General features: G+C 39.8%; 1 protein-coding gene across 1 annotated transcript in view; it reads left to right on the top strand.

The window, feature by feature from the left end:
* The window catches only part of PTAC5 (plastid transcriptionally active 5), a 96,309-nt gene extending 76,897 nt beyond the window's left edge, over window positions 1–19,412 (top strand). Inside the window, exons 5-9 of the mRNA XM_087690923.1 lie at window positions 17,451–17,546; window positions 17,674–17,778; window positions 18,122–18,386; window positions 18,484–18,521; window positions 18,860–19,412. Of these exons, the coding sequence (XP_087547049.1) occupies window positions 17,451–17,546; window positions 17,674–17,778; window positions 18,122–18,386; window positions 18,484–18,521; window positions 18,860–18,967 (612 nt within the window). The 3' untranslated portion in view covers window positions 18,968–19,412. The remainder of the gene's footprint in view (window positions 1–17,450; window positions 17,547–17,673; window positions 17,779–18,121; window positions 18,387–18,483; window positions 18,522–18,859) is intronic.
* Window positions 19,413–26,535: the final 7,123 nt, after the last annotated feature.

Genomic DNA, 26,535 nt, shown 5'->3' on the forward strand with positions numbered 1-26,535 from the left:
CCATCCTAGACTGACTATGCCTATTTATAGGCCACTCTCTCATTCATTCTTTACAGCTGATTCATTTAGTCCGTTACCTCTTCTCTCCAACCTCTCCACTACCCTCACACCCCTTTAGGAGAACATTGCGGTTCGTGGTTCGTGGTTGTCTTCATCATCTTCCTTGTGCTACGGTACCCTTATTCCCTTGTATCACATTCACTCCATGATTCAAATCTTCATCATTCCATTCATCAGAGTTTTGTCTCTCTTCTCTTCTCTTCTCCATGTTTGTCGAGTTCACTCCATGTTTCTCTCCGCAAACCCTACTGTCTTGTTGGCACGTCATCTTTTGACATCATCCACATACAAAATAAGTATGAACGGGTTGCCATTTGTATCCTTTTTTATGTACAAACAATGATCTGCGTGGTTGTGTGTAAGCCCATGAGAAAGCATAAAAGTGTCAAACTTTTTGTACCACTGCCATGGTGCTTACTTCAGCCCATACAAGCTGCGTTTTAGTTTACACACCAACTGCTCTTTTCCAGGAACTACAAATCCCTCAGGTTGTTTCATGTAGATCTCATCAATGTCACCATGCAAAAAAGCTGTTTTCTTATCCATTTGGTACAGCTCTAAATCCAATACAACAGTGAGAGCAAAAAGCACACGTAGAGTAGTCATCTTCACAACAGGTGAGAAGACCTCTTGGAAGTCAATCCCTTCATTCTGTGCATACCCTTTGGCAACTAGTCTTGCCTTGTACTTGGGTTTCCCATCAATTGTCTTTACTTTGTAAACCTATTTGTTTAGAAGAGGCTTTTTTCCTTTGGGCAGTGACACAAGATTCAAAATATCATTAGCATATAGAGATTTAATCTATTCCTGCATAGCTAGCTCCCACTTACTGTTGAAGTTGCATGACTTGGCCTCTTTATATGTAAGAGGCTCACCCTCATCTGTAAGCATCACATAGTGCAAAGAGAGGTCATACCTATGTAGTTGCCTTCTTAAGCGTGTAGACTTGCGTACCCAATTATCTATTTTCTCAAGAATTGGGTCTACATCTAGAGGTATGTCATTTTCAGCATTTATTGGCTGTTGTAAGCTATCTTTAGCATCCTGTTCATACTGTACAACACCTTCATTTTCATTTCCAGCACCTGGATTTTCATAATCAGCAAGTCTATCTTGTTGTCCATGCCCTCCTTGTGCTTCTATTTACTGTCCATCATCATCTGGCTCAAAAATAACTGGCTGATTATCAGTTTCAGCCTGTGGTACAGCATCATGAGGCTCATCATTTGAAGTAATAGGTGGTTGTAAATTTTGAAATTTGACATTTTTCATGTCTTCATCAAAGGCTAAAGTACTTTTAAGCAACTTTGTCATTAAACACTACATTATAGTTGCGAACAATTTTCTTGGATTGTGGTAACCACACTTTATAGTCAAATTCACCCTCATCACCATAGCCCATGAAAATGCCTTTGGTGGCTTTCGGGTCAAGTTTACTCCTCAGCTCATATCTAACATGCACAAAAGCATCATAACCGGATATCTGTAAATGGTCATATGAGGCTGATTTGCCAGACTAAACCTCCTTAGGGATGCCATTATTTAAGGACCTATTTGGAGAGCGGTTGCAAATGTGAACCGCGGTTTTAAGTGCATCTTCCCAAAATTCATAAGGGAGATTAGAAATGGATAGCATGCACTGTACTCTTTCACATAAAGTCCTATTGTATCTTTCAGCCACCCCATTTGAAGAAGGGCTATAAGGAGTTGCAAGCTTTCTCTTGATTCCATGCAAGTCACAAAAATACTTAAACTTAGTAGGTGTGAACTCACCCCTATTTTCAGTTCTCAAGCATTTTAGCTTTCTACCTGTTGGGAATAAAGACGCTCGTGCCTTTAAATGTGCTTGGGTGTGAACACACCCTTAGCACTTGTGCTTACACACATATATATCTATCTAAAAACCTAAAGGTACACACTCGTCATCCTACCTAAAAATGTGCTCACTCTCTGCCCTGCTCTCTCTCGTACTCTCTGTCTCTCTGCGCGCAACGAACACCTCTTGTCTCGATCTTCGTGCCTCTCGCGTCACTACAAACTGGTATCAGAGCAGTGGTTACAAGGTTCGCGTTTCCAAGGAGTGTCAAGTTGTAGGACTGACACAAGTCCATTCGACAAGTGAGACAGAGCAGGTCATGTGCAAACGACATGTGTAGCACAGGTCATGCAGAAGACCCAGCAAGCAGTCGTGTAGAGGACCAGCGGCGCTAAGTGAGCAGGTCGAGTAGAAGACCAACGGTGCCATTAGCAGAGTCGGCGACCGGCACGCGGGTCCAGCGCATGACACGGGCACCGGCGCCAAGCGAGTAGGTGGAGTGAAAGACCAACGGCGCCATCAGCAGTTACCGACCAGCACGTGGGTCCAGCACGTGATGGGGGCAGTAGCCGGTGCATGGCGGGTAATAGCTGACGAGCGCGCTGCACGGACGACGACCACACTACGCGAGTGGAGGAGCGCTGCATGGCAGGACAAGTCCAGCACGTGGCGGCACAGTCAAACAGGGTCAACAGCCCCCGTCACATCTTTAAAGAAAAAGAAAAGGAAAAATCTTTTCTTTAAAATCTCCTTTGAATTTGCCTCCTCTCCGATTGGGGCTCCATTGCCTCCATATGTGAAACTTAGTGTAGAGGACAGGCCTACATTTGATAATGAGAAGGCTGAAATGGCCAAGATACCCTATGCTTCAGCTGTTGGGAGTTTAATGTATGCTATGGTTGCTACACGTCCTGACATTGCCTTTTGCAGTGGAAGTGGTTAGCAGATACATGGCAACCTCTGGCAAGAAGCATTGGGATGCAGTGAAAGGTATTATAAGATATCTCAAAGGCACAAAGGAGTTGTGCATTTGTTTTGCGAAGCAAAAGGCAACTGTTGTTGTCTTTATGGATGCAGTCTATGCTGGTCATTCGGATTGGAGGAAGTCCACTTCTGGGTATTTGTTTACTTTCACAGGAGGAGCAGTCTCTTGGATCTCCAAGCTACAAAAGTGTGTTGCATTGTCTATTACAAAGGCAGAGTATGTGGCTGCCACTGAGGCATGCAAGGAGGCTTTATGGCTTTCACGTTTGGTGGGAGAGCTTAGCATCACAGAGTTACCTGTTCTCTATTGTGATAGTCAGAGTGCTATCATGCTAGCTCGGAATCGTGTCTTTTATGCAAAGACAAAGCACATACAAATGAAGTACCACTTCATTAGAGATGTACTTGACAGCAAGAGCATTGAGCTTGTCAAAGTGCATACTGATGATCATCCTGCAGAGTCATCTTGACTATGAGAGAGAAAATCTCATCAAAGTCAATTCCATGCTCTTGCTTGTACCCCGTTGCAACCAATCTTGCTTTGTACTTTGGTGAGGAACCAGAAGTGACCATCTTGTAAACCCATTTGCATGGAAGGGTTTTCTGCCCTTTAGGCAACTGCACCAAGTCCCAAGTGCCATTTTTCTCAAGAGATTCCATCTCTTACAACATGGCTTTATACCATTTCTTGCTATCATGTCTGTTCATTGCTTCCTTGAAGCAAGGTGGTTCACCACAGTCTGTCAACATGACATAATCAGCCACATTATTTGCACCATGAACAAATCTGTCAGGTTGTCTAGTAGCCCTAGACGATCTCCTTACCCAATGATCATTGTTTGCTGGCTGTTCCTACAAATTTCCATTTTCAACATGCTGTCTTGACATTTCAGCCTGCAATTAGCATTAACAGCTTGCTGTCGTGGCTGTTCTTGCACATATGGTGGCTCATTATCATGGGCAATAGTTGGCTAATCATTTCTAGCACCATTTTCTGCATTTATAGGTTCATTTACAGCAGGAATTTGCTACTGTACAGCGGGCACATTTTGCTGTAATAAAGGTATTTCTTCTCGAAATACAACCCTACGGACCTCCTTAGTCTTTTCGAGCTGTTCGTGCATGTGATCTTCCCGCAAGATAACGTCATTGCTGCGTACTACTTTCCTTTTCTCGGGAACCCACAATTTATACCCCATTTCACCCTTGTCACCATATCCTAGAAAAATGCATTTACAGAACTTTGGCTCAAGTTTGTTGCATTTTTCTTTACGAATATGGACAAAAGCCTCGCAATCAAACACTTTCAGATGAGCATATGAAGATGGCTTGCTCGACCACGCTTCTTGGGAAACCCCCCCTCCCCCAAAGACCTGTTTGGTGGCCAATTAATTAAGTGAACGGCTGTCATAACAGCCTCTGCCCAAAAACCATGGGGTAATGCAGCATGAGACAGCATCGTACGGACCTTATCCTGCATGGTCCGATTCATACGCTCTGGAACTCCATTTTGGGGCGGATTATGAGGGGCAATGAGCTCCCTCTTTATTCCTTTGCTATCACAAAATGCCTGAAAGGCCTTGGATACATATTTCCCACCATTGTTAGAGCGAAGGCACTTAAGTGTCTTATCTATCTGATTTTCAGCCAATGCCAAGAATTTTTTAAACTTGTCAAGCACTTCATCCTTGCTACGAATAGGGCAAACCCATACCTTCTATGTAGCATCATTGACAAAGGTGACATAATATTTTTTCCCCCCCTAAAGATTATCCTGGCATTTGACATACATCCAAATGTACTAACTCTAGAGGAAAAGATTTCAAAGAAAGAGACTTTTTATGAGACATTTGTGCATGTTTGCCATAAATACAATGATCACAGTGCTCTAAATCAGCATAACGAAGACAAGGCAAGTAACCCAAACGAGAAAACACTTTCATTCCTGTTTGACTCATGTGTCCCAACCGGCCATGCCTCAAAGAAACGCTTGGCTGCTCGGTCACGGCAACAATATGGTCACGCACACTAGATACATGCAGTGGATACAAAGTATCACTCTTGCAACCTCTGACAATAACCCTAGATCCCCTTACAGATCTTCTATTTTCCATCACCAAAGGTGGTATGAAAACTATTATCGTCTAGCTACCCTATGCTAATTAAGCTCTTCTTGAGCTGAGGTACATGCTGTACATGCTGAAGTGTAAAGACAAAGCCATGCTGAAAGTGTAACTGTGCACTGCCAATACCTGCAATCTCACATGCATAGTTGTCCCCAAGATGGACAACACCATGTCGACCCCCTCTATAGGCGGAGAACCACTCACGATGAGGGGTGGCATGAAAGGAAGCACTTGAATTGAGAATCCATGTATGCATGCCATCATCTGTATCTGCAAGTAAAGCATGTGCACCAAAGTACAAAAAAACCAGCAAATGCAAGCCCAAACTGTCACCCAAGCAACCAAGGTACAAACAAGTACCAACCAGCAATAAATGGCCATGTAGAAGCACCAAATTCAGATCTGTAAATAAATTTTCAGAAGCACCAAACCATGTGCTACAACATTCCACAACTGATTATAGCTGTTCCCAAGGCATATACATCACATTACATGAGAAATCCCAAATTTTAGCTGCAATTTCTGTTGTGCATGTATCCACGGGCATAAAATTTGACTCGAACGGTCAAAAGCCCCAAATTTTTGTGCTCAAAGCATCAATCATGCATTTGCATATTCTCTATCATGTATAGAACACATCAATTTTGTCAAAATAGAGCAATTTCAGCAAAACCCCGAAATTTTACCAAGTGTTGATGTCCAAATTGTGTGAAATTCAATTTGCATATATATAAATTGACGAGTGTACCTTTAGGTTTTTAGATAGATATATATGTGTAAATACAAGTGCTAAGGGTATGTTCACACCTAAGCACATTTAAAGGCACGAGGCCTTTATTCCCAACACACTCTACATTGGCCTTTTCCTTGCCTTTGGTTGGCTTAGATACATCTGTCTTATCTTCTTTCTTCTTTTTTCTCCTGCATTCTTCTTTCTCTCTTGTTCCTTCTTGTAGTACCTGTAATCAGGTTTCTTGTGGCCCTTCCGACCACACTGATAGCAAGTCACTCTTTTCCTTTCCTTTGCTCTTGCTTCTACTTCTCTATCCAACATTTGTATTTTTCTTTTCAGCACTGCCTCAACATTGTAAGCTGAGTTGTTGCCTTCTCCACTAGACTTACGTCTAATTTCTTCATGCAAGATTGAACTCGTCGCGTCAGTCACGCGGTGCCTGTCGTCTGCCGCCTGTTGTTCCCTGCGTGCACCTAGTCGTCAGCCACGCATTGGTTTCACTGGTCTCTCGTTGGACCCCGCCACGTGTAGAGCTTTGCATGCTTTTCCCTGCGTGCACTTATCGCTTGGTCGTCAGCCACGCATTGGTTCCACTAGTCGCTCGCTGGATCCTTGTCGCCATGCATAGCGCCTTGCTCTACCCGTTGTCTAGGCTGTCCATTCACCTGCGACTGTAGTCCTTGCCTACTCTTGTCACATCTTTGCCTGCCTGTGTTCGACATGTTCACATGAGCTGCCTGCACAACTTGTTCGTTGGCCATCTACCATTAGTCCCATCAGCCAGTCCCGTTAAGTCACACCTGACTTGTCAAGCAGTCCGTGCCGTCAACTGGTTTAATCTTCCATTTTCAATCTCTGTTGGTGCTTGCGGATGGCAGTTTTCCATGGTTGTGCACTAAAAACATGGGACTCTTGAGAAAACACCAAGGAAACAAGGATCTTACTACAAGAAAATATATCTTGTATTCATCAACAAGCATGTTTTCATATTTTATATAATCACAATAGAAAAAAAGAATACTAGGCACAAAAAATCTTCACGCAACATCATAGAAAAAATCTCCCATGGCTTTGTCTTCAACAAAATTGATCACAATCTTCGGATTCCTATTAAAATCCATCAAATAACCACAAAAATATAAATAATGATTCACTTTTATTCTCTCATACTTGATCTCTCTCACACATATCTTCACTCAATTGCAATGCAATTACAATCAATAATACTCTATAGCCCTCTCTTGGTCTTGGATACCCCTCCGAAGAGGCATGCTTGATGATCTTCAACAGCAAAAGAGTGCAGGTGAGTGAGAGTGATAGAGAGAGTACGATATAATTTTAGGTGTACCAACAATGTATTGGTACACAAAGAATAAAATGTATTTATACTTAGGGCATGTAAGGGTGCATTCACATGTACAGTACAATACATGGAGGTGAATAAAGAACCTTTACATCCCAACATTGTGAAATCTTCGAGGTGGAGACATATGCAGACACCCCTGCACCCATATACATATCTACTTCTTACACAGCATTCTTCATTGCAAATTTTGTGTTTCACACACACACACACATACACTCTCTCTCTCTCTCTCTCTCTCTCTCTCTCTCTCTCTCTCTCTCTCTCTCTCTCTCTCTCTCTTCACTCTGTCTTGGTTATACGCTTCCGCATCGCTTCACTCTAAGAGAACCCTCTCTAAAGCCAAGCAATGTATCACAAAGTGAAAAGAGACCAAACACAGCCAAAAACAGCTCGTAACTTGTCACCTAGCCTTGCACAAAAATAAAAAAGTAAAACGTAGAAGTTGATGAAAAAATGCATTACAAACCAAGTTGTACAAAAATTCTATTCACCATTTTAAATAAAGACAAATAACATTTGAAAGAAAAGAAAGAGAGAACAAATAGCTGAAAGAGAACAAAAATATATATAGTCTTAAATACTGCACTACATCTAGGGGTTCTCAAGTTGGATGTGTATAGTGACTTTGGTGAGCTGACTCCATCTCTAGTCCCTTACTCTCTCTCATTTTTCCTTATCATTTACATAAGGTACATCAAATTCTGGACATACATGTACAAAGTCTAGCTTACCTTGGTTAGAATCTTTTTGAGTCACTTGCACCTCTTTTTCTTCATTATCTCATTTATGTAGTATTGGCAAATCAACCCCATAGCAAGGTAGTAAAGAAACTTGATGCGCAAGGAAGAGCCCAATTACGTCAAATGCCTAATCTGGTTGATTCATAGGAGAACCGTGCTTTTCAAGGGTTACTTGGCTTGGGCTCCAACTTTAGTCCACCCTACCTTTTGGGTTCTCCCTATGATCTTCAATAAATCCCTTTTTTCTCGCCAATGACACTTCTTCCCATCTTCATCAATTCAAGGTTCCTTGCTTCACCGACTATCATCAATGGAAGATCCTATGTAGCAAATGTCTAAGTATTAGACTACATGAGCTTGTACACTCATAATGTATTTGCACCATAACCTATACATAGTTTTGGGACTTAAAGTGTTCGATAACACTTCAAGATTTCTTGAAGTTTGACTCATCTCCCAAACCAATAACATCATATGTCATGTGCATAAGATAGAAGACTAGTACTTGTCCCTAGAAAGTAAATATACATGAGGTTTTACTTTTTCTTTACAAAAGTTCATGGAGAATCATGAGCATCACTTTCACTTCAACACCCAAATATCCTCTCTTTGACAACCTCCAATTCATTTTCCATTATCATTCAAGTTCTCTCCATTAAAAGGACTCTCAGTGAGCAACATCATCTTCTACAAGAGTTGTCAGGAACCAACAATACAATCACTCACCTTCTACTTTGAAACCAATCATTCACACCATTAGTAAGGAAATCATCATCATTAGCCATATTTCTTTATTAGAAGCATTTGTTACTTCTCCATTAGGACTTCTTTATCAACTATCCTAGCATTCCACATCTTCACTACAAGCTACAATATGGTACCTTCAACATGAGTGCAATGTGATTGGCACTCATCTCAAAGGGGGATAACGTTAACAATAAATTTGGAAGATTGAAGTCAAAGAGAGTGTAAAAGTAAGTCCCAAGCATTATTTTTAAAAGGATATTACTTTTTGGAGCTACAATATACTACTTTGGGCACTTATTATTTGTGGACCATCATGGACATCATGTTATTATTATCATATTGTTTACCAAGAGCTACGCTTACTACATTCATACACATTGTATTATCACCTACTATTATATTTGTCGCATTCACAACTATTGTGTAGATTGAGTACATAAATATGTAATTGCCATAGCATAGACTAGGTCTAATTAGGTCAAGATATAAGTATATATCAAGTATTAAGAGTCTACAAGGTGCATAGGATACCGAAAAGAGGGCGCAAACCCTAAAATACAAAAGGGACATAAACTTCAAATGCAAATGGGGTGCCATCTTAGAGAAGGGGCCCTAACCCTAACCCTAATTTTGGTCTATATAAAGATAGAAGGTCTCAATTGTATTTACCCTTTTGGTACATCCCTTGGAAGTTGTTTAATACAACTATTGAGAAACCATTCACATCTTCTATTCTATCACAGTTCACCTTGTCTCCATTGTTGAGATTGAAAGAAAGAGAGAGTATGAGAGGTGTGTTGAATGAGGAACTTGGGATAGTGAGGCTCTACATCTTTTTCTTGCTTTTCTTCTTTCTCTTTACATTCATGGTGAGAGGTTTGAGTTTGGAGTTGTGTGCAAGGTTATGAGATTGTGAGAGAGTGAGGGATAGAACCAGGTGCAGTCTTCTTCATCTTCTCTCTCCTTTTTCTTCTCCATATTTTTTCTCTCTTCATTAGCATACTAGTGATGAATGCAAAGCAGCAATGGGATCGGATTGTGTTGTTTGGCTTATGGAATCGCCTTTGAATCTTCATGTGGGTGTAGGTGATAGCATTTAATGCTCTCCTTGGCAGTAGACGACAGCATTTGGGGCTAATTCAGGCAAACAACAGTCAATTTGGGGTTTGCCCGTGTGCGAAATCAGGAAATTCTCTCTCTCTAGCATTCTCTCACCTTCTCCAATTTATTCTCTAAAGATCTCAACATTTCTCAATCAATTTAAGGTGTTCTTAGTCAAATTTAGTGGACAACAGTGAGGATTTTGTTGTAAACTCTAAATTTTTGCAAAAATTAGGGTTTAGCAACCACCTTGGGACTCATGCCATTGGTCAAAGGCATTGTACACTGAAATCAACACCTTAAATTCAAGGAATTGTCAGGGATTTCAGATGCCAGTCCATCCCATTGATTTGGGGCATCATTTGGCTAGTTTGTGGTTCCATTTGTACCAGTCCTGGGTAAAAATTGACCCGAATTTTTTTGCTGATTGGTTGCACAGCAAATGGCTTTTGGATCAAAGGAGATTGTGAAATCTTGAATTGTACTCTATCCATTAGTAATTCAAGTTAAAGAAATACTGCAAGGGGCGCCAATTTTGGGGCCAACAAGGTGTCCAATGTCCAAGATTATGATGGTAATTTATGCATTTCAGTTTATGTTCATTTGTTAATTTCTGTAATTAAGTGCTTAATCAGGTTTGACCACCCTCTCCAAGGAGGACTGGTTTCACTACATGTAAGGATTGATCAGTCCCCCTTGTATTCAGCATTGTTGGGTGTAAAGTCCCTTTGTCTCCGTGTAAATAATCTTACAGGTGTGAACACACCCTTAATGTACCCTACCATATAAATACATTCTTTTATTCTTTGTGTACTATCACGAATTGGTACAGCTATCTCTGAGTTCACTCTCTCTAACTCTCAGCTCTATAGCTCGCGCCTCGATCTCGCACTCCATTGCACACTCTCTCCCCTTCAAACTAGTATCTGAGCACAGAGTGCACACTTCCCGAGGTCAAAGGCAGCTCGCGAACAGTCGGGACTAGGAGGCAGGTCTAGCGTGACTAGCGTGGACCAGCGGGCAGCAGTAGGTGCGACGGTAGTGGACTTCGTTTCCGGTGTGACGATTGGACTTCGTGTCTAGCATGACGATAGCAAACGACTGGATGACAGTAGATGACAGGTGACGTCCAACAAGGGAACCAACGTGGCAATGAGCAAGTAATGCCTATAGTGAGTCGTCGTGGCCTGCGTGACGTGTGCATAGACGGGCGACAAGCCGACGGGGGTTCCAGGTCACACGAGTCAGCCGGCGGGGTTCTAGGTCATGTGACGTGACTAACAGGTCAACAGACCTTGTCACTTCTTTTTTTTAAGTCACAAATCTATTTTGTTTCTTAATAATCCTCTTTGGATTTTCCCATGGCTTGACGGGGGTTCGCATGTGCAAGCACAAAGTTCAGATTTGTGCATATTAATGCCCAGAAATTTGGGGCTTTTCAAATTAAGTGTTGTTCAGGCAAAATTGAGGCATCTGCGTCAGAAATTGCAGATATTGTGCACGTTTGAATTGGGGATTTCACCAAATTTACTGAAATTTTACTCATTTGAGTGAAATCTCTCAACATTGGACCCATAAAATTTGGGGCTTTTGCTGTATTGGTGAAATTTTGTTCAACTGAGTCAGATTGGCTGACATTTGTGCACACTTGGACCCGGAAATTTTGGGGCTTTTGCAAAATTTTGTGAACTTTTGCAAAATTTGCTAGTTTTATGCTTTCGAGAACATGTATTAATGAAATTGGGGCAGATTTGATAGTGAAATTTTGGGGCTTTTATTGAAATCTGTGGATTTTGGCAAAGTTAATGCGTGAAATGCACTTTGGGAATATTGCTGAAGCAATCTTGTTGTCATAAGCAAAGTGATTTGAGCATTTTTATCTTCCACTTGTGCGATTTTGGAGAAATTGCAAAGATTCCTTGGTGTTTTGTGTATCAGAAGTTGATACGAGCACATATGTATGAAGTACACATGTTGGACAGCTCCCATTGAGTTAATGTATCGCTGATTATTCATGTTGCAGCAGTCTTAGTGATGATTTGCAGATCTGGGATTGTTGCAGATGTATTTTTGGTGATATTGCTAAAGTGGGAGTTACCTGGCAATGATATATGCATTTAATGTATGCTGAAATTGCAGTCATACTGCTGAAAGTCATTCGTTCTACTGCTGTACACATACCTGGACTGATTCTTGCTATTATTTGCTGAAATTCTGGGCAGAAATCAGCTGAATATTCAGCTCATTTTTGTTGTCATAAATTGCAGCATTGAATTTCTGGTGTATTGCTGAAAAATGGCTGCAAATGCTTCTAGCAACAGTGACACTAAATCCCTCTTTGAAATCAAGAGGTTTGATGGCACTGGCTTTGACATGTGGAAGGATAGGATGCAAGGCATTTTGTTTCTCAAGGACTGTGAAGATGTTCTCGTGGAGACTAAGCCTACAGCTGTGACAGATGTGGATTGGGCTAGACTTAATAAAAAGGCCATTGCATACATTAAGATGACAGTGTCTGATGATGTACTTACAGACATCAAGTATCTTGATATAGATTATGCTATATGGAAAAAGCTTAAGGACACTTATGAAAATACAACTCATGTGAATCAAGTGCATCTTTTCGTAAACTTGTGAACATGGAGTTGGATGAGTCTAAGCCGGCATCTGAGCATTTGAGTGTTTTCACAAGGGTTTTGAGTCAGTTTTGCAGGACTCTAGTTTGGCGGCTTTTGATGATAAATTGAAAGCTATTTTCTTATTGATGACTTTGCCTGACAGTTGGAAATCTTTGGTTATGTCACTTAGGACCAACCCCGCTTTGAATTTTGATGGTGTTAGAGGTTCAATCCTTAATGAAGAAATCAAAAGAAATTCTAATGGTGAAAGCAGTGGCTCAGCTTACCATGTAAAAGGCAGGTCTGAAAAGAGGGGTAATGTAGCTAGTAAAGGGAAAAGCATAAGCAAAAGCAAGGGCAAACAGAAAGATATCACATGCTATTAGTGTGGGCGTAAAGGACATAAAAACCTCGATTGCCGGTGCTTCAAGAAATAGCAAGAAAGAAAGAAACAGTAGGGTAAGAAAAAGAAGGATGATAAGAAAGATAATGAGAGCTCTTCCTCTAAAGAAGTTGCAAAGGCAAATGTTGCATCTAGTGTGGTGATTGAAGAGCTTCCTGACACTGAAGAGATACTTGTTGTAGCCTCATGTAATGATGCAAATATTATGGCAGCAACAGGTGATATGCACATCACCAAAAAGGAGGTAATTGATGCCTTACTTTTAGCCCATGATGGGCGGACAGGGGTGCCTCTTTTCATGTTACCCCCTCTTTGGAGTCATTTTCTGAATACACTAGAGGTTGCCTAAATCAAATGGCGTGGCTGAAAGATTTAACCGCACACTTTGTGAGAGAGTCAGATGCATGCTGTCCACAGCTAATCTCTCGCAATAGTTTTGGAAAGAGGCTCTTAAAATTGTAGTTCATGTATGCAATTGCTCTCCCGATCGTGCATTGAAAATAGCATTCCTAAAGACGTTTGGTTTGGCAAACCTGCTTCGTATGACCATTTGCATATCTTTGGTTGTGATGCCTTTGTGCATGTACTTGTAGGACAGAGGACCAAACTAGACATGAAATCCATCAAGGGCATCTTCATGGGATATGGAAATGAGGGAGAGATGGGTTATAGAGTTTGGCTTCCTCAGGGCAGGAAGATAGTACGCAGCTGAGACGTAGTATTTAATGAGGCAAAGTTGCTGAAAAATGCTACACATGGTGAAATTGACGAAAAGAAGATCGAATTTCAGCATGAACAGCTAGCCATTCAGCAGTCATTAGCTACAAGTTCTATCCCTTTTGATGCTGAAAATGAGCAGCAACCTATTGTGCTACAGCCAGAAGAGCATGGGCAGCAAATAGATGCACAAGATGAAATTGGATAGCAAGAAGAACATGCTAATAATAGATTACAACAGCAAGAAAATGCTGAAAATCATTCACCTTGTGATGGTGTGCACATTCCTCAAGATGTAGGCCCACTGCCTGATAATACAGATCATTGGGTAAGAAGGTCTATACGTGTCAAAAGGCAGCCACAGAGGTTTCAGCCATCTTTGGATTGCATTTTGTTTATTGATGAGGGTGAGCCGCTGACATTTAAAGAGGCATAGTCATGTGAAAACAAGAGAAAGTGGGAGCTTGCTATGCAAGAGGAGATGAAGTCTCTATATCCAAATAACACATGGGAGCTTGTACCTTTACCCAAGGATAGGAAAGCTATTTCTAATAAATGGGTTTACAAAATGAAATGTATTGATGGGAAGCCCAAGTACAAGGCACGGCTGGTTACTAAGGGCTATACACAGAAGGAAGGCATAGACTTTTAAGAGGTCTTTTCACCAGTGGTGAAGATGACTACGCTCCGTGTTTTGTTTGCTCTCACAGTATCCTTGGATTTAGAGTTGGATCAGATGGATGTAAAAACAGCTTTTCTTCATGGTGACTTGGATGAAGAGCGATACATGAGGCAGCTAGAAGGATTTGTTATTCCAAGAAAAGAGCATTTGGTTTGTAAGCTGAAACACAGCTTATATGGGCTGAAACAAGCCCCTAGACAATGGTACAAAAAATTTGATACCTTTATGCTCAGTCATGGATTTAAATGCAATCATGTAGATCACTGCTTATACACTAAAAAGGCTGAGGATGGAAGCCTTATTGTGCTGGTTTTGTATGTGGATGACATGCTGATTGCAGGATAGCATAAGAGTACTTTGAATGCTCTTAAAAGGCAGCTGAGTTCAGCCTTCTCCATGAAAGATTTGGGGGCAGCTGAACACATTTTGGGCATGCACATTAAAAGAGACAGAGGGCAGCATTTGTTGTTTCTCTCACATGACAAGTACATCAACAAAGTACTTAACAGGTTTAATATGGCTGATGCTAAGCCTCTTGGTGTGCCTTTACCGCCACATACAAAGCTTAGCAAATCTAATTGCCCTAAGGATAATGCAACTACTAGTGCCATGAAGGGCATACCTTATGCATCAGCTTGTGGATCTTTGATGTATGCCATGGTTGCAACTTGCCCTAACATTGCTCATGCAGTGGGAGTTGTTAGCAGATTTATGTCTAAGCCTGGCAAGCCACATTGGGAAGCAGTGAAATGTATCTTCAGATACTTGAAAGGTACACAAGAAAAGTGTATACCCTATGGAAAGGCATGGTTGTTACATCCGATGGCGTCCAATTAGAACAGTCCAATGGTAGTACAGTACTAATCAGACTAATAAATCTTGGACCTACGTCCGATGAAATTAAAAATACATAAGTCTATGCTTAATGTTTGGACTTACAAGTTAAAACATAAACTTAGAGATTCAAGCCAAAAGTGCACAAGAGAGTTGAAACAAGACTCGAGAGTGTACTATGTAGCATGAATAATGAAACCAACAACTTTATTATGAGCCAGATGTGCAATCTCATACAAAAAGTGTACAAAAATGGATCGAGATAAATGGCTGCAAACCGAGTCTTCAAGGGCTTCTTCAACTCCAAGTTCAAGTATGAGCGATATATCGCAAGAACTCGGACCTTGGAGTTAACAAAGCCAATGATTGTGCAAGCATTGTTGACAATCCTCGCTATCCACTCCAACTTGCCTATATCTTCCATAAGAAGATCTAGACAATGTGTAGCGCATAGTGTCCATATTATGGATGGAAACTCTTTGCAAAGGTGGATGAGAAGGCGAGTGACGGATGGGATTTGGAGCTTTGGGCAATACTTGCATTGCCACTTGCAAGTGTTGGATTTCTCCTTCACCCGTTCGAAGTAGGCACAATGCAAGCGAAAAGCCTCATGGAGAGAGGGTGCCATTGATGATGTATAGAGAGATCTTAGAGGGTCACGGGTGGAGGGTAAGATGTTTGAAGAAAGGAGTGGAAAGAGTAGAGAGCTTGAAGGAGTAGAGAGCTTGAGGGAGTAGAGAGAGGCTATAGCTTGATGAAGGAGGAGGTTGGAACTTGGAAGGATTGAGAGGTTAAGGGAGGACTTAAGAAGAGAGCTCGAGAGAGTAGGAAGCATGGAGAGCTTGAAAGAAGGAGGAGGGGTGGAGAACTTAAAAGGATGAATGAGATGGTGGGGGAGGGGAGATTTTATAGAAAGGGAGAGTGCTTTGGAGTTTAGGGTTGGCCCTTGGGGGGAGAAAGAGAGAGAGATAGAATCTTTAATCTTTTCTCTTGAGTCTTTGACTCTTTGTGAGAAAGAAAGAAAGAAAAGAAAAAGAAAGGTAAGAAAGAAAAGAAACGTAAGAAAGAAAAAAGAAAAGAAAGGTAACAAAGAAAAGAAAAAGGGGCTTGGCCGCTTGAAAACGGTAAAAAAAGTGACCGTTTACAACTTCATTGGCCGCAAGGCCCAAGCGTAACGGTCACTGATGACGGGGTGCAGTCAGAAAGGCCACAAGGAACGGACCGGACGAGTGATGGCGGGGTGCAGTCAGACGGGTGACGGAGCGCAGTCGGACGACTCACAAGAAACGGACCGAACGGGTCCGGACGGGACCGGACACAGCAGACGAGACAGGACGGGTCAGACGGGTTGGCCCATCCATCGGACGTGGACAACCTTGTGGAAGGGTTACACTAGAGTTGCAGGGATTTTGTGATTTAGACATGGCAGGAGATTTTGACACTAGGAAACCTACCAGTGGGTATGTTTTCACTCTGGCTGGTGGGGCTATCTCTTGGTGTTCAAGATTGCAAAAAATTGTGGCACTGAGTACTACAAAAGCTGGCCACCAAAGCTTCTAAGGAAGCTATTTGGCTTGGCCGTCTGGTTAAGGATTTTGGTCTTTCTTCACGTACTCCAGTGCTTGGTTGTGATAGCCAAAGTGGAGTATGTCTGGCTAAGAATGCCATGTTCCATGCACGTACCAAACACATAGATGTTCGGTATCACTTTATTCGACAGGTCTTGGATGATGGTCTTGTCACATTGACTAATGTCAAAACCCAAGATAACCTTGCAGATGTTCTCAGTAAGTGTCTTGCAAAAGGCTTAGCATGAGCATTGCACTCATTTAGTGGGAGTTGGTTAGCTTAAAGGTACCACTTCGGGCCTTTAAGTGGGAGTTTGTCGGGTGTAAAGTCCCTTCATTTCTGTGTAAATAGTCTTACAGGTGTGAACACACCCTTAATGTACCCTAACATATAAATACATTCTTTTATTCTTTGTGTACCATCACGAACTGGAACACTATCTCTAAGTTCACTCTCTCTAACTCTCAGCTCTGCAGGTTGTGCCTCAATCTCACACTCCATTGCGCACTCTCCCCTTCAAGCATTCTTTCAGAGTTCAGTGCAGATTTTTTTTTTCCATTCTCTTCTTCCATTGCAGTCTTTCTCTTCCCCTCTGTCTTCATGTTGGTGTTTCATGTTTCATTGTGCAGTCTCATAGAAACAAAGGCAGAAAGCAGCATCCAATAGTTGTGCAGCAAAAACATGATGTTTTGTCAAACAAAAGTCAAACGAGTCAAAATTCTTTAGGGCTGGTCCTTGCACGCTCCAGCCTGACCATTTCCTACAAGGGGAAGGGACTAGGAATGGCTGTAGGGAAACAAGAATTGGAAGGTGACTAATGGATTCCCCATTCCAAACCATTTTGGAATAGTATTTTCGTATTCCAAGCTCCAATTGTTGGTTGTTGATTAGAATTTGGTGAGGGGACTAAAAACAATGCTCATTGAAAACAATTTGATTTGAATCTTATTGCAGGAAGCCTTAGGAAAGCTAGGATTTTATTCTGGTGAAGAAGATATGGAGTACTCCGTATTTTCAAGTGGTACCGAAAGAGCAGTCAGATCGTGGCAAGTAAGCTAGTGAGCTGAGATGCTGGATTGCAATAAAGTGAGAAGTTGTTTTATTTTGCCTCTAAAATAATCTGATTGTTACTATCGAAAGATGCTAAGAAATGCTTGTAGTGGGGTTATGTATACAGGCAACAGCTGGTGTATATGAAGATGGCATAATGACTGCAGAACTAATGCTGAAGTTGTTGGGAGGAGAGCTTCAAGAACCTTCCAAAGAGAACGAAACACCTAAGGTCAAAAGCCATTCGTCTCGGGTTTGATGTTATATTAGCGAATGTGCACAAATACATGTTATATTAGCAAATGTGCACAAATGCATGCTTAGATATTATTGAATGTTCACAAATGAATGTTATACTAGCGAATGTGCACAAATATGTGCTTAAAGCTATGCATGCACAAGCTGCTTACAGTAGCTAACTCCTTTGTTGGGTCCATGGCCCTGCCTTGCTGGTAGATGGGAATGAAAAAACCGTATTTTAATAATACGCATACGCTTATTGTTTCTCCCAAGTTCTAAACATAAAGGAAGTTTTATGTTGCTATAATCACTTTTATGTTCTGCATGCTTTCCAGAATCAAACACTCTCTGATGCCTCTGGAGGGAAGTCTGAAAATGCCAAAAATGATCAAGATGGGACCAATTTGGGTTTCCTACCTAGCAAACCAGAACAAAAGAGCACGTATGTCCAAGTCTCTCATAGCAGGGTATACCTTCTTGGAGAGAACAGATGGGAAGAGCCAGAACGCCTTAAAAGCAACAATGGGCCTGGTCCAGGTGCAGCAGTACTGGGGGGAAGGTGTTTTTCATGCAAGGGCCAAGGGACTATGATGTGCACAGGTATTTCTATAGATTTTTATGTACCTGAATATATGTAGGAGATATTTATTGACTTGAATTTTTCCGAAATGGTAAAAGAACCCTGGTCTACATGCAGAATGTGAAGGTACAGGGGAGCTGAATGTGGAGGAGCAGGTAAATTGTTTTGAGATTTAGATGTCTTTCCCAAGTAACACCCATCATGGTCGGGAGGAGGCTGCAGTTGGCTCGACCAGTCAATTTTGGCTGGATTCTGCAGATTAAGGTGCTGAAACATTCCCGGAATGCTATCTCACCCATATGCAGCATCCAGCCAAAATGTTAAACTTCCCCCACCATGTGATGGCTGCCAAGAAAAGTTGTAAGTCATGTTACTAAGACTTGCTGTTTTGGCATCCTTCTTGAAAGCAGAGTTCTAGGTGAAGATTTTGCTGTAATTTCATTGCAGTAATTTAAGGCTGCACTGATTGATGAAAGCTTGTTCTTTTGTGCAGTTTTTGGAGTGGGCAGACGATGGTGCCAAGTGCCCGTACTGTGAAGGTACAACTGTTATTAAGTGTGATGTATGTGATGGGACTGGCGTGAAAGTCTCTGCCTCCTAAGTCCAGTCATTATGACTGCTCTCCTAATATCAGATGGTTGCTGTTCATATCCTTGTTTATTTGTAACTTACTACCAGTTCCTCTCTGTATGCTGTCCTTGAAGTCAGGTAAGCTACTTACCAGGGCTTGTGACCAAGCATCTTTACATGATAACTGTACATGATTCTTTTTTCTTTGGTGAGGCCTCTATATGCCTCTTGATTATTAAAAGTTACACATTTGGAAGCACAAGAAGTTCCCAGCTTAATACATTCATAAATGATTGTGTAACCTTCCAGATAGATGTTCAATTATGAGTGTCAAGGAGTCCATATGGTGCAATATCCCAAAATTTTGTCCAATTTGGTAGAGCATGAACGTATGCTCTTAGTCCCTTGCAGGTGCACACATGTATGCATGCATGTGCGCACTCACATTTTTGGTAATACTGTAGATGTTTTGGGGTTCAAAAGTCCCCACTTGATGTACAAAAATAGTACAAAGCCTTGCTGTCTTAGAAGCAGTGTTCATGAAAAACTAGGGTTGAATGAAGAATGAATTGCACAATTTTCATGAAAAATAGTACAAACCCTTGCTATCTTAGAAGCAGTGTTCATGAAAAACTAGGGTTGAATGAAGAATGAATTGCACAATTTTCATGAAAAACTTTGAAATTTTTAAAAAGAAGTTTAAAACCTTGGACTTTACAAAAGTTTTAGTTTAAGAAATGGCAAGCATACGTAATTTGATCAACAAATGACTCCTAAATTTTGAGTTATAGGTTTTTGTATTTGCTACTAAAAATGTTTCTCTTGAAACTCTTGTTAAAGGAAGGGAAACATAAAGCTTGATTTTGTCCACACCAGCACCTCATTTTAGCATTATTCAGTTGCGTAGGGTGGCTTCACTCGCAATCATGGGCCCTACACAAATTTAAGAACATGCACTTTCTCCTCCATGGTGAATCCATTTTCAAAATAGCAATGCACAATTCGATCTATGATTGCGCACTTGTAAAAGGAGACCTTAAAGGCAACTCACAAGGATGAGTCTCTTCCCATAATTCACTATTAGCTTTGTAGGGATGAAACTTTTTTAATACATGTAGTGTGCCAACTCCACAATAATATCATGGGTTTGTAATTAGATTAAAGGAGGATCAATTTTTGTAGACACTTTTAAGGTTTTTGGTTAAGAAAAATCCTTACAAGGTCTAGGGTTTCCCTTATCGGTAACTACTTATACTTTTTGTGATTGAAGTTGTTGATGAAAAGTATAATAAGTAGTTGCCAATAAGGGAACTACTTATATTACTAAATTTTTCATCACCAACTACTTATACTACCTTAATTGGTTCTTCCAACACTATTACTAAGATATGATGTTTTTCTTAGTGTTCAATCTTCAAGTGATTAGATGTGTTGGGGCTAAAGCTTGTTTATCTAATTTGATTCTTTATTGCCAAAATAGGACCCAAGAATTGTTATGTATGCGTGATAATATCAATGCACATCCATCATTCTACCATTAAGTTTAGACCAAGCATAGATTCTTGTGTGCCCACTTAATCCAACCTATGCTATCTACTCAATCTTGATACCAAAAAATAATATCTAAATCAATATGATTGGAGATTCGAGAACACTTATTGACATCAATGTGTAAGATATATTCTTTAGCCTTATTCAATGGGCTTGACTTATCATTTTAAGCTCCAAGTGATTTGTAATGTACCTTAAGAGCATAAAAAGGATTAATCTCCCCAAGAGAGGCTCACACTTAGGGGGGTTTATATTATTTATAGCAACACAAGCTTGGGTACATGTAGATAGATGTTTTTACATTTGGCACTGAACATAAGAATGACTTTATCTCCTCAAGAGAATTTGTCACTTAAGAGAATTTTGAGTTCATATACCAACACAAGCTTGAGGCACAACTAGATCAATATTTTTGCCCTTAGCATGACACTTGAAGATGAGGATTAGCTTTTTCTTGGTCTTAAATTTGTTGCATTGCACTTGAGGTTGTAAAGGTGGAGAAGCTTGAGAATAGGGTATATCTTTTGGAGAAGCTTGTAAAGGTATATCCTTTTGGCCTTATCTTTTTGGTTTCAAGGTAAAGCACACTTCTAGAGCTTGTAGTTTTAAGATGTTAATAAGATAAATGTAGAGCATACAATGATCTTCACTCCCATTGATTTACATAATAGAATAGTTTTTTAAATAAAGATTTCTTGTGAATTGGCTTGTTGATATGCAATGTTGTTGTCCTTATTAGATCTACACAGAATGTTCAAAGCAATAAATATCCTCTTATAACTTATTTGTAGCAACTTATATATGTTTAACCCACTTGGTTGTATGTGGGAACTTTAGGAGGAAAGGGTTGTTCACCTCTTTTGGCTTATGTTCAACTTGCGTAGCTTTCTAATTAGGTGCCTTGCTTTTGTTAGGAGCCACCATGATAATTAAATATGAGCCTAACAATAGCCGTTGATTATAGTAAGAATAAAATGGAGCTTGATAGTGCAATGCAACATTTGGACAATGCTTAAAAATGGGAAAAAGGGATTGTGTTAGAACAATGACTTGAAATTGGATGGATATTTTCTTGTAGACTTGGGGGGAGAAAATCACCAACTTCATTAGGGCTCCAAATTTGAATTGCAAAGATTGATAGATAAGTGGAAAGACTATGGTTTATAAAGTTTAGATGAATTATCGCAAAGAGGGATGCCAAGCTTCAAAAGGGTGGGAAGGGGGGTTTCAAGTCAAGAAAGGAGGTTGTGCAAGGGAAAGAGGTCCCTCCTTATCTTGTAGAAGAGCGCTTTCAAGATGAATAACAATATTATGTGATAGTTTTATATTTTCGTTTTTTCAAGGGAGGGGTTTGGGATGGGCTTACATGCATTTCATGTCAAGTAACGACTTGAAGCTTGAGAAGGGGGGAAATGGGTATAGTTTTTCGTGGTGTAAAGTTATGTTGATGTCATGACAAGCTTTTACTAGACATTTTGACAAATATGCTATATCAAACAATGACTTGTAGCCTTACAAAAAGAGGGGCTTTATTTCAAGTCCCAAATGAAAAGAGGTATTTAGGGGTTTATCCTTGGAGAGGGTGTTGAAGGTCAAAAGGCCATCCCATGCCAATGGGAAGGTAGTGTCCAAGAGAGGACAATGGGCATGGTGAGCTTGGGTTGATTTGACAATAAATGTATCCTAGACCTTTCAAGGGCATCCATGGTGCTTAAACATTTCCAAAATGGCACATGAAGAAGCCTTGCATGTGTGAATGTCTTGTTTTTAAGTGATTTGACAATGTACTAGGAGTTTAGTATTGGGCCCCACATCACATTATTGCATCACAAATAATCTTATTTTGAACATTTAAATTTCTTATTTCTTAAAATTATACAAATTAGCACAAAGCTCTCTAAACCTTTGACTCCAAGTATAATGGTCAATACTCAAAATCTAATGGCTTGTATCCAGATTGATTTGCATTAATGGCACACTCCCTTTTTATCAAAAGATGAGCCAAAAAAGTGGAATGGCTCACGATGACATATTCTCATTTTTAGAAGACTTCAAAAAACTTGGGAGAAGAAAAACATGCACAATCTTGAGGAGATGATTGGGACCAAATTTACATCACAAATAGAGACATTTGTGGTTGGGTCATCATAAAAAAGTATAGCAAATGTTATGGAGGCAACAAGAACTTGGCAATGATAAGGATTGTGACTTGAAGATGAACAACTTTGTCCTTTATTGCAAGATGGAGTACAACAATATATTTCTTGATACGAGATTGTTCTTTATTGTAAGAAAATGGAGTACATCAATATATTTCTTGATGCAAGATTAATACAAGATGAGACAATAATTGAAGAGACAAGGCTTGAATCAAAATTGGAGAGGACTTACCTCACAAGAGTCTCACAACTAGTATTGGCAAGATTAAAGGGCTTGCAGTTTAAGACATCTATTTACACTAGAGTTAAGAAGGTTATGATGCCAGGAGGCATATTCACACGGTGGATTCCATAAAATTATATTTGTTGCCAGGGCTCATACGCAAGGTAGATTCCTTGTGCGAAAAGTCTATGGGGATGCCTGTCCTTTTCGAGCGTCACTTGTTAATTTAATGTGCAAGTGGGTGATTCCGTAAAATACATATTTAAATTAATGGACGTTTATGAGTTTAGAGTGCGCACTCGTAATAAATTAAGGTTAGAATTGAGTTCTAACCAATTTATTTATTTTGTAGCTGAAGAGACTGCTAGGTATCCACTTTTGTCGGTTTAATTTTATTATTTTCTAACAATTGTGAATGCTTCAGTTGATGTATAAAGCAGGTAGTGGTGGCGTTGGGAAGCACTGGGCATAGTGTGTATTCAAGTTATTTTGGAAGAAATTATCATTTTTGATGGGCGTGTGCATCTTAGGCGTGGCGCCAATATTTATTTTGACGCGCTTATTTATTATTTTGTATGCACATGGACGCACGATTTAAATATTTGTTATTGGACATTGTATTTGGGCACAGCCCGACTCTTTGGACGCCCAACCGCTTTAATTCTTTAGTGGGACAAAACCAAACACAAAAGCTAAAGCATGCTAATTGTAAATTGGGCTATTTTTTGAGCTTGGAGATGAATAATATATCAAATACATGCTTTGTGGAGCGCTCACACAAGGCATGGAGAGAGATTGTACCCAATTAGTCTTTTACTTCATGTCGTGCAAGTCTTCTCTCTTGTTTTTTGTGCAAAAGTAGAGTTATTTTGTTCTTGGGGACCTTCCGGCGCTCGCTACGCACGCATACAGCATCTGATCTGTGCACCAAGTTAAGGGGAAGCTTCTAGGTATGAGATGAGATAAGTGTACAATGACATTATCAATAACTTAAGTATTGTCACTATAAGCAATGATGTAAGCAATATTGATTTAAGTACTAATACAATCACTCTTTTAGGATCCTTCTTGTAGACTAGAACCTTTTTTAGAATCTTCTAGAAGTTTCTTGAAGATTTCGATTTTTCACTATCCATGACATTATCCCCTCCTTTAGCTAACAAGTTCCACAAGTGAAACTCCTTTACTTTGGCAAGTGCTTTAGAGTCTAATTTCCATGTTCACTCACTAGCGTTGTAGCCCTTTGAATGTACAAGGTATTCAAGTCTTCCACATGAGATATTTTAGAATCAAGGATAGTCTTGACCTTATACACTAGGTGTTCTTCGATCTCAATAGATGGTGGTGGTTGTAGGTTCCTCTCCCTTATCAAGGATGCATGGCAAGGCTCCAAGACTAACACATGGAATACTAGATAGATTCTTACGGATTGTGAGAAATGGAGATGATAAATGATTGGATTGACTTGGCCAATGAACTTGAATGAGCCAAATATTTGTTAATCCAATTTTTGGGAAGGGTGAGAAGAGCATAAGTCTTGTTGTAAAAGCTAAACTCTTATATTCAATCTTATAAGTTGGATGTTGCACCCATTTATCAATCAACATATCCTTTATATCTTTCTTGGACTTGTTGAATACACCACATCTTTGTACAAATTTCCACATTTGAGGCCACCAAACGTCTCAAGAGAGGAGTTGTATTGTTTTATTGACTCTAAAATGTCTTGTAACAAGTGGAGGGCCATGCCTTATTTGAAGTATGTGTAATCATATCTATCTGAGTGGTATATACAAAAGCATTTGATAATAGAGCAAGCCTTCAACTTCTTAGAAGTACTCAATATTTGTATAGCCCTCTTGGATAGTTTTTGCTTAATATTCTGAGTAAAGAGATTCTCAAAAAGGTATTTCTTAACTTGTAAAAGTAAAGTTGGAACTTCAAGAGCCTTTCTTTATATTGCACAAAGTTGACGTAATTCCAATTTTGGGAAAACAAATTCTTGTTGGTCATGAACTACATCTCATTTCTTAGGTGGAAGATAGGAGTGTCAAGATAATACATTTGGTTTTCCTTGTTGGCTTCTTGGTTTATATGAGATGACAAAGTCAAATCTAGAGCCGTAAGTGATCTAGATTTTTATGGTTTATAAAGACTATCATTTTGTGGGGTACTCCTCCTAGAAGATGCCTCCATGTTTCAAAAGAGTTAATAATGGCCAAAAGTTCCTTATCATGAATTTCATAAACTTTTTACAACTGCTAAGGATTTTCTAGAATGAAAAACATTAGATATACTCAACTATCATCACTAGTCTTGGAAAGAACAACAGCAAGAGCAAAATCTAATGCTTTATTCTCCGAGAAGAAAGGCTTAGATGGAGGTGCATGTATGAGGTTTACTATAAACTAAGCATACCTTAAGCATGCAACATAAGAGGCCAAGCATGAATACAATAGGCAAGTCTATTATTGAACTTATTGCCTTGGGCATGTACATGAATTGATGTAAGATAAACTATTTTTACACAACGTTTTTTTCAAGGAAAGTGCATTTACTTTTTTATCTTGCCAAAAGAAAACACACCATCCTAAATTGGGAAACAAATATTTTGGCCACATTTAGTAGAACAATGTCATTGCCAAAATTAGAAAAAGATTATATTGGCCTACCAAGACAAAAACATGTACAAGTGAGAATTGAAGCAATATTAATTGTTTTCACACTACACATTCATCAAGAAGAGTGCATTCTTTACCTTTTGAAACCAAAGATACTCACCTATGATATCTAAGAAATATCTCAGCCACCACAAATAGGAGGACACTATCCTTGTCAAAGTCACAAAGAAACCTTATTGGCCTATTACACTAGAACTTATAGCCAAACACTAATGTTATATAAATGAAATACAAAATAATACACTGAAGGCTTTCCCTTCATATGGAACATTATGATACCTTAATAGTGCCTACGTGATCTCCAAGTTAGTCAAAGCTGATTGATGCATAAAATATGTATCGATGATTCAAATCCAAGAAACCTAATGAAAACAAAATATAGGTGAACACAAGGCATGTAGGTCTCCTTCTTTGATTCTTTTAGAAAAAAATTTGAGCATAAGTACCTTGGAATTTCACATAAGTTCACAACAAAGAAAATCACGTGCTTCATTGATTCCATTGTTAAAACAAAATATAGGTGAATGCAAGGCATGTAGGTCTCCTTCTTTGATTCCTATAGAAAAAAATCTGAGCATATGTACATTGGAAACTCACCTAGGTTCACAACAAAGGAAATTTCGTGCTTCTTTTATTCCACTATTGCAACCTAGAAAATGTGGGACTCACCGTGGATGATTGTAGGCTTGCAGACAATTTCCCCTTACAAAAGATGAGCACAATCAATTTTCTTTGCTTAATTTCTCTCTCCACATGATAACATGATCATCTCCTCTACTCATTAGGTGCACATTGCAACGAATTGTCTGAACATTTGGCACCTTATGCTCCACGCTCACCAAAAAGTAATCCCAAGGAAACCAAATTAGACATCTCCTTTGCATTAAATATGTCCCCTTGGTTACTATCCACACTAATTGCGTTGGTCCACAAAATCTCTAAATATGCTTATTGATCCTAGTCGAGTGAGCCACCCTTGAGGGAC

Source organism: Lygodium microphyllum, chromosome 13 (genome assembly GCF_053477565.2).
Source record: "Lygodium microphyllum isolate KBCC chromosome 13, Lygodium_microphyllum_v1.1.10, whole genome shotgun sequence".
NCBI lineage: Eukaryota > Viridiplantae > Streptophyta > Polypodiopsida > Schizaeales > Lygodiaceae > Lygodium > Lygodium microphyllum.